The sequence below is a fragment of the Helianthus annuus genome, chromosome 6, assembly GCF_002127325.2.
Source record: "Helianthus annuus cultivar XRQ/B chromosome 6, HanXRQr2.0-SUNRISE, whole genome shotgun sequence".
In the NCBI taxonomy this organism is placed as follows: Eukaryota; Viridiplantae; Streptophyta; class Magnoliopsida; order Asterales; family Asteraceae; genus Helianthus; species Helianthus annuus.
This window is the reverse complement of record NC_035438.2, coordinates 24,752,761-24,761,830: the sequence shown is the minus strand read 5'-3', so window position 1 is coordinate 24,761,830 and position 9,070 is coordinate 24,752,761. Positions and strand designations below refer to the sequence as shown.

Here is a 9,070-nt window from a genome sequence, read left to right as displayed (position 1 = left end):
ACACTATATAACACCATATAACACCATGTAACACTATATAACACTATATAAAAATATATAACACTATACAGTTCTGAATGGTGGTTGCACTACAGAATTAATAATTGAAGGTGTTATATAGTGTTTTTTGGTGGTTGCACTACAAAATTATATAACACTACAGAATTATATAACACCAAAAACCATTATATAACATATAACACTATGTAAAAATATATAACATTATACAGTTTTGAATGGTGGTTGCACTACAGAATTATATAACACTACAGAATTAATAACAGGTGAACGAGATGACACAAATTCGTAGATTAATTCTTAAATTTGAATTCCTATAATAAAGGGTGGCGGTGATTTTGGGCAGTTATCTTTTAATCAATTAATTGAAAGAAATAGAAAATTACTAATTCACCCTTTTGAATTAATTTAGATATAGGACATTTGTGATCACTACATTATTTCTCACCCTTCTCACAATATTAGATTAATGTACAGGATCCTCTACCAAGGACTATATGCTATATTTTTAAATACAGATTAATCAAACTATCCTTAGGCTGGTGATCTGGGTCATGGTTTGTCATGTGGGACATGGTCTACGTGATACACCCCCTCCCCCCTCAAAACCATGGTGGTTCGTGTGGTTTAATCATCGGCAACCACGACTCTCTTTCAATTAATTAGTGGATTTTGATTAGTGAGAGAGGATAGTGGGGGTCATAGTCTACACCATATAGGGTGATGGATTAAGTTGGTGGATGAGGATGGGGTAACATGGTGCTGACATGGAGGATGATGGTAGTCATTTGGGTCATGACCACACCACATAGCCGTATATCTTATTAAGGTCCCCAGATTGTTCGTAGAATAATATAAAAATTGCAAAAACTTAGTTTGATAAATTTGATATAACTTGATGTTCTTATTGATTTTCATTAAACTACAAAAATACATATTAATCAAACGATCCTTGTATCTTATAAATTGAGATAACTTGATGTTCTTATTGATACAGATTAATTAAACGATCCTTGTATCTTATAAGGTCATGGGGTGTACTCTAATATTTTGGGTGTTAACGATGACATGGCATGTTAACCGAGATTGTAAACCACTCCCTCCTTGTGTTAAGGGGCATTAAATAGGTTGTATGTAGGGGTGTTCAAAAAAATCCGAATCCGAAACCGAATCCGAATTATCCGAAATTCCGAATCTGAATTATCCGAAATTTCGGATATCCGATTTTTCAGATTCGGATTCGGTTTCGGATATCAATATTGAGAATTTTCGGATATTTCGGATATCCGAAATATTAAACAATATTATTTTTTTAAATATATATAACATATATTTTGGAAAACCCTAATTATACACAACCCCTTTTCTATTCCACCCACCCCCACGCACACCTTCATCCCCTCACTGCTCTCGATTTCCATCTCCTTCAAAGTTTGATGGCTACGATTTGTTCTTCGACATAATCTTCTTTTTCAGGCTTGTAATCGTCGTTCAATTTGCTGGTTTGAACATTTTTTCACTGGTGGTTTGGTATCTAACAAGAAGTCAAGAACCTCAATATCTCATCTTTAATTCAATTCGATGGCTGAGGTTTATATATGTGCTTTATGCCAATTGTTTAGTTTTAGGTTCACTCTATAGTTGACAAATGTGAATTAGTTTTCATCGCATCTAATGGTGTAATAGTTTGTGATTAAATGGATATTACAGTTGGATAAATATAGTCCCATATGAGACTTGAAGTTCAATACTTATAATTCATTTAATAAAGTTTTTTTTTTTGTGATTTTTTGGAAATCTTTATAAAATGGGAACTATTTGGATGGATGCAGCCATTAAGAATGTACTCATTTGCTCAAGAAGTTTTGCTATTCTAATCGATGGAAACAATTTTTTTTTTTTTTAATTCAGATCTATGGATAAATCTTTGTTTCCAGCCATTAACAATCTGATATTTGACTAAATGGATAAATTAAGCTTTGCTTTTTCGAAAGTGACTTTTATTTTGAAATAATTTGTTTTTGAATTCGGATATCCGTTTCATTATCCGAATCCGTATCCGAAATTTCGGATACCCGAATTTCGAATATCCGAAATTTCGGATACGGATTCGGATAGTGATATTAACTATCCGAAATTTTCGGATATCCGAATTTCCGGATATCCGGTTTTGAACACCCCTAGTTGTATGTTAACATGTTAACCGGATGTTAAGAGACATAATTAATTATTCTTTTATTTTTTAAACCAAAAACCATTAAAAATAGGGTTAGATGAAGTTAAAAGGGATTAAACCATTTCCTTGGAGTAGGGTAAAATAAAATGAGGAAAAAAGGTTGATGTAGCATTTAGGTGAAGTTAAGATGGGTTAAAGTATACCCAAAGGCCTTTTTAAGATAACTTGATGTTCTTATTGATTATCATTAAACTAATAAAATACAGATTATACCCTTTACCCAAAAAAAAATACAAAATACAGATTAATCACATGATCCTTATATCTTATTAAGGTCCCCGAGTTGTTCGTAGAATTATAATAAAAGAAATTGCAAAACTTAGTTTAATAAGTTGAGATAACTTGATGTCCTTAGGGTATATGGAGTGGGGGTGGTAAACCCACTCAGTACCGACCCCCATTCACTGCTAACCAACTTTGTCGATCAAGTTTAACGAAATGGAGGGTGTTTTCGGTGAACCTTCACCGAATCGGGGAGAGGGGGGGAAGGGGAGAGAGAGGGGTGTGTGGTGGGGTCCATGCCATCTCAACTAATCACATATTTTCCATTTTTTTAAATAGTTTACCTATTCCAAAGTGTCTAACTACCACCAACGTTTTTGAGCAATAGGTAAACAAAATAGGTAAAATGACGTGGCACTGTTTGATTGGGTGATTTAAAAGTTTACCTATTCAAAGTGCCTAAACACTCCCTACACCCTTATTTATTTTCATTAAACTACAAAAAGTTAATATAAAAAATTGATTTTGATATCCTATAAGTTATAACTAGTTATCTAGAATTGTTGTGAAATAAATAAATAAATGTATGGGTAGTTAGATACCAAATACATTTGAAGGCCTATACAACCACCATAGATGTTGTTTAGCACACTTTTCAAACTTGTGGGATGCTTTTGAAATAAAAAATTCTTGTACCTAAATTCATATCTCTTGCAAAATTATCCTCAAAAGATAGCAAACTTTTTCATTCTTGTCTTTTTTTCATTTGAGTGAGTTCATCAGTGACACCATTGCTCAAGAATCCCATGCCATAGTTGTTAAATCAGTTTCTTGAATTATGTTTTCATTCTTAAAAGATGGAGGGTCTTTACAAAACTATTGAGGATGCTGTTGAGTTGAGACAAGGTAGTTTAATGGAGTAAATATTGGTAGAAATAATATTCCTTTATCTTATCTATATCTATATATATAATATATAATAAATGAATAAGGTTTGGGACACGTGTCGCGTTATGGTGCAACCTCACTTGATTTTTGGCGGGAAAATTAGGAAAAAACACATTTTCGCATTTGGATCCCGCACTTGGTATCCGTACCCGGATTTTTACCCGACTATATAAATGTTCTAAAACCTAATTCACTCATTTTTTTCTCTCAGCCGTTCCATCTTCCTAAACATGTTAGGGTTTTTTACATTGCAGTCGCCCTATTCTTCTCCGTCTTCAATCTTCGATCTTCATCTAAATGGTACACTCGAAACCCTAGCGCCTCCCTCACATTTTCTACAGATCCATCTGTTGGAATGGAAGAGTTTCACAGTCACGAAACCCTAGCCATCATCATCTTCCCTGTTTTGATTTAAGAAGAAAACCCGTACACGATTTTGATTTTTCATTCATATTATCTGACGATTCTTTTCCCATCAGCAGCAACTCTCACTACCACCACCGCACTCCATCCTACCGTCGCATCACCACCGTCTCCTCTCACAACTCCGTCAACGAAGCACCGTCCAAATACCTGCGCTCGTCTTCATTGTCATTCAGGTCCGATTATCTAATCGCACAAACCCTAGGTTCCGTTTCCTTAATTTTGTTTTTGTTTTCGTACTAATCTGTTTTATTATTTGTGTTTTGGGTGAAATGAATTTGTATATAACTGTGTAAATCTGTTTGATCATTATCTTACGTTAGTAGATTGTGTTTATGTGAAGCTTTTATGTGTGTATGAAGTGATGAATGGCTTATATTAGATGATCGTTCGTTGCGATTAATGTCTTTGTATGTGTATGACGTAATGAAATCGAATTGTTTAGTTTGATGATTGTTATTGTTCATTATATATGATAATTTGTGTGTTTCGGTGGTTTCAATAACGTTTTGATGCATTAGAAAGGGAATAATTTACAAGAATTTAGGTATTTTGGAGAGATTTTGAAGTCTATAATTTTTTAGGTGTGATTTAGGTTTAGTTTGCTGCATATATTAGGCATTTCTATGCCTAAGAAATTTTGTACTTGACTAAACCTGTTTGTTGTGTTATTTTTGTGTTTATGGCGATTTTAAGGTGATTTATGTCCGTTCTATAAAAAAGGCTTCATATTATTTGACCATCAACCATATGTTTTAACACTTTTGCATGGCACATGTACTGTATGCAATATAGATGGAGCTGTACTTGAATTTTTCCTTCATGAGACCATAACTTTTTTTCTAATGCAGGGACGTAGGGCGTTGCTGGTAGCTAAAGATAAAAATCCAAAGGTAAAAGATAGTAAAGAAAATCTGGGTGTGTTAAGTAAGCGGGTTGGGTAATGGGTCAAAATGGGTTCAGGTAGCTAAAGTAACATTGGACCTACTTGCAAGTTGCAAACGAAACACTATCTTATTTCATTTTTCTTAAAAAAATGTTAATGTTATAGATATGATTACAGGTCAGGTTGGACCTGCTTGCAAACACTTTGTTGTTTAAAGTTTCCTTAATAACAAAAAAATGTTATTGTTTTAATTATGATTACAAAACTATACCGTTGTGATAATAATCTAAACCTTTTTTTAATAAAGTGAATTAGAAGGTTTTATGCATTTGAATACATTTTGAACGACTTTCAACTCTTTGGGTTAAATTTATTAGCTTTGATCTATTTGATCCATTTGAGTAGGGACGTTCTTCGGGTTTCGGATTTTACGGGTTTTTCGGGTCGGGTTGTTCGGTTTTTTTGCTAGGAAAAGGTGACCCGATAACCGACCCATTTAAAGATCGAGTTGTTCGGGTAAGGGTTATTCGGGTTCGGGTCGTGTTGTTTGGGTTTTTTGCTAGGAAAAGGTGACCCGACAACTTAGTTTAACAAGTTTAAAAAAGTTGACTGGTCATTATTTTTTAAAATTCATAATCACGTGCATATTTGACAAGTTTAATGATATTTTTATATGTTTTTACATTAATATCGGGTTAAACAGGATTTTAATAAACACAATAAGGTATATAAGTTTTTTTTTATGATATTAACCCAAAAAATAACTTTAAATACTACTCATATTTGCTAATCCGGTATTAGGTTTAATAAAATACTAGAAAAAACAATAAAAAATAATCAAGTGTTTCAACTAAAGAATCATGGCTTGGGAAAATGTATTAACTAAAATAACCACAATGGTTTTTCCCTCCTAAACCAACCACAAATACGAATTACCCATTTACTAAATGGATAGATCCGAAATCAATAATTATGTTACCTAAAATAATGAATCTTACAGGATAAGCTTCATTCTAACATTTAACCCTAATTATCGTTCTCTCCTAATCGATTTCAGATTTCCAAAGCATATTCAAAGACCATCCAAATCAAAGGTATCAAAATCTTATTCTTGATGTTTTACTTTAGATCTTCTTTGTAAAATTTTGATTCGAAACAATCAGTGTGCTTCATCGATTAGGTTAAAGTTAATGATATTATTTTATGATAGCCGAATCTTCTCCACTTCTCTCATATCAATCATTGTTGCAAATGCTCAACAACGATTCTTGCATATCATCAAGAACTATCCACATAATCAAAGTTAAGCACTTCAATTTCTTATTTGTCGTTAAGACTGTCGGTTTTTAATAATGATTTTGAACGTCGTTTTTTATTGTTATGCTAATGTCGATTTTGAAGAACAATACCAAATATCGAAGAAATCAAAGGTATGTTTATCGTTTTGTCATCTCTTTTTTTTGTTCGACTATGGGCAAGATCAAGTACTTCGAAAAGTATTTTGATGATACATTTGATCACAGGTAGTAGTTTTTCATTTTTTTCTTTATTAATATTCGTTTGATAGTTGTTTTTTGCCTGTAATCAATCTGTGTAGATTATGTTTTCCGAATAATTCGATTCACTATTTGGGATATGTATGCTTCACATTTTGAAAGCAATATATGAACACTAGGGTTGAACGAATCAAGCTATGAATGTTCTTCGCTGCTTTAATACTGATCTTGTGTATCTGTTGTCTAGGTAGAATTTTAGGAACATGATGTCAGCAAAAGGTTCGAAAATGCTACGTAATTTTAGTTACACTCACGACTATCGCCTTTTTTTGCCGATAAGTCTTCTTTACCACCATCACCACCTGATGATTTTCGCTGCGGTTTTAGATAATTATGGATGTTTGTGAGCCCTAATTTGGATGCAATTAAGTAAAACGGTGGCTGGCGGTTAATGTGTTAGTTTTTTTATTGTTTCTGTTTCAGATAAATGGCGTCTTCTGCGGATTCGTGGATGAGGGAGTATAATTAAGCGTCTAAACTTGCTAATGACATTACTGGTATGATATCAGAGAGGAGTTCGTTTGTAGCAGGGTCGGAAGCTCAGCGTCATTCGTCTGCAATTCGGAGGAAGATTGCGATATTGGGAACTAGACTTGATAGTTTGCAGTCTCTTCTGACAAAGCTTCCTGCAAAACAGCCTCTGTATGTATTTAGCTCAGTTTGTGAATTGTAGTTAAGAGAGCGTTATTATCTTGCTTTTGTCTTTCAAAATTTTTTAAAGTTGTAACAAAACTATCAATTAACCTATTTTTAATATTTTCAGAACGGGGAAAGAAATGAACAGACGCAGACATATGCTTGCAAATTTGAGAACAAAAGTAACACAGATGGCGTCCATGTTGAACATGTCAAGCTTTCGTAATAGGGACAACTTGCTTGGGCCAGGTACTAAATATCTGGGTTGGTGGCTGATGATGGGAGATTATGGCGCCGGAATTTCAGGTCGATGGTGATGGTGGTGGTGGGGCCCACTGAATTTTTTTACAATTCAATATGATAGATGGGTCCTACAAATATATCTTTAAATGCTTAATGAATTTTTACAATTGCTTTTATTGGCAGCCCTTCACCATTAATCAGTATGGTATTGAATATAGGAGACTTGATGGCTCAATGTCTTCATCTGCAAGGGATAGTGCTGTTAAAGATTTCAACACTGATCCTGAGGTGGCTTCCTATTCTTTATAGTTATTACATGAAAATAAGTCCACTGATTGCTAGAGTTAGCAAAACGGGTGGGTCGGATAAATGTTTGGGTCAAATAAAATTATTTTTCCTATATGAGTTGAAACAAGTAAGGCTAACCAACTTATTATTATAGGGCTAAAAAAATCACACTGAAGTTTCAAAATGGTTGATTTGCCATAGTTAGTTAAGATAACCTGTTAACTTATCTTGAAGTAGAAAAGTTGGAAATTGGCTACCTTAAATAAAAAAGTTCTAAACTTTAATGCAATCAGTTTTTTTAAACAAATTAGCGTTGAATGATATTACAAAATTTTAGTATTTCATAAATAAAATGATTTAGGAGGTTTTATCAATTAAAGATTCACTTTGGGAGATTTTCAATCTGTTTTACACCAATCTTTTTTATTTGATCTTTTGAAGGTTTTATCAATTAAAGATTCACTTTGGGAGATTTTCAATCTGTTTTACACCAATCTTTTTTATTTGATCTTTTAGATTAATAACATAATCCTAATCAGAACCATTCAAATGTAAATGGGTTGTTATTCTAAGCCAAGTATTCGCGAATTTAGTGTTTTCATTTTTGTTCAGAGAGGAAATACGTTACAGGTACCTGTTGTGCTGATGTCGCTGAAAGCTGGGAATCTTGGTTTGAACACGGTATCTGCATCTCATGTTATTCTTTACGATCTGTGTTTGAATCTAACTACTGAAGATAAAGCCATTGACCAAGCTCATAGAATCGGTCAAACTCGACCTGTTACAGTGTCCAGACTCATTGTTAAGAACACAGTTGAAGACATAATTCTTGCTCTCCAGGTTTGTACTTCTGGGGTTAAACTGTAATTTTGCTATTTTACCATGTCAAGTGAATCCCAAAAATTTGGTGAATGCAGGATAAAAAGAGAAAAATGGCTGCTTTGGCTTTCGGTGAAGATCAAAGTGGAACTTCAACTGCTCATTTAACCAATGAAGATCTAAGATTTTTGTTCATGGGGGCACGTTAAAACTTTCCATTAGTCAGGTTGTATTGTTGGGCATTTTGTTGAGATAAAATGCGAAGCCCTTCAAATAGTTGTAATTTACTAGGCTTTTTTGGATACCCAGGTTTGAAAGGAGGAATGTTATTACCTTTTAAAATGCATCTTTTCATATATGGTTTTAACTTAAATTTTGGTTTTATTTTGACCATATCATAGTAATGGTTACTATGTTTCAAACTCCATAAGATCTCTTGAAAATAAAATGGTTAACTTAAGTTTTGGTTTTATTTTGACCATATCATAGTAATGGTTACTATATCCGCTTAACTTGTTTAGTAATCATTTAGATATGCTACAAGAATGGGTTTGTTTGGCATATCCACTATAGGGGTATGTTCATCTACTGCTTTCAACCTTACTAGAGGATCCCACTAACCCCTAGAGAAAAGGAATCCATGCTAGATATTTTAACCCAACCTGCTACCATCATGTAAACTTTATTTAATCTTCTCACACCAATATCCATTTTCATGCCAATTATCATACACTCCTTAATATTTATCCTGTTACATCATTTTTTATATTCACGTGTTTTAATGTATTATGACAT

General features: G+C 33.4%; 1 protein-coding gene across 19 annotated transcripts; it reads left to right on the top strand.

The window, feature by feature from the left end:
• The first annotated feature begins 3,621 nt into the window (after positions 1-3,621).
• On the top strand, positions 3,622-8,668 carry LOC110865004 (helicase-like transcription factor CHR28). 19 transcript variants are annotated; one of them, XR_002550244.2, is made up of 10 exons: positions 3,622-3,724; positions 3,904-4,023; positions 4,699-4,740; positions 5,791-5,827; positions 5,944-6,163; positions 6,713-6,931; positions 7,053-7,250; positions 7,352-7,456; positions 8,069-8,296; positions 8,374-8,668. XR_002550244.2 is itself a non-coding variant. In XM_022114187.2 (9 exons), exons 6-9 carry the CDS (start codon positions 7,214-7,216, stop codon positions 8,482-8,484), a joined length of 462 nt encoding a protein of 153 aa, XP_021969879.1. In that variant the 5' UTR covers positions 3,628-4,023; positions 4,699-4,740; positions 5,791-5,827; positions 5,944-6,035; positions 6,713-6,931; positions 7,053-7,213; the 3' UTR covers positions 8,485-8,668. The 19 variants fall into 19 exon arrangements, 6 of the variants coding, with proteins under 6 accessions (XP_021969879.1, XP_021969881.1, XP_021969877.1 ...); XR_004860339.1 differs by having other exon boundaries at positions 3,628-3,724; positions 3,907-4,023; positions 7,053-7,174; positions 8,087-8,296; XR_002550243.2 differs by having other exon boundaries at positions 3,628-3,724; positions 3,907-4,023.
• The last annotated feature ends 402 nt before the right edge of the window (positions 8,669-9,070 follow it).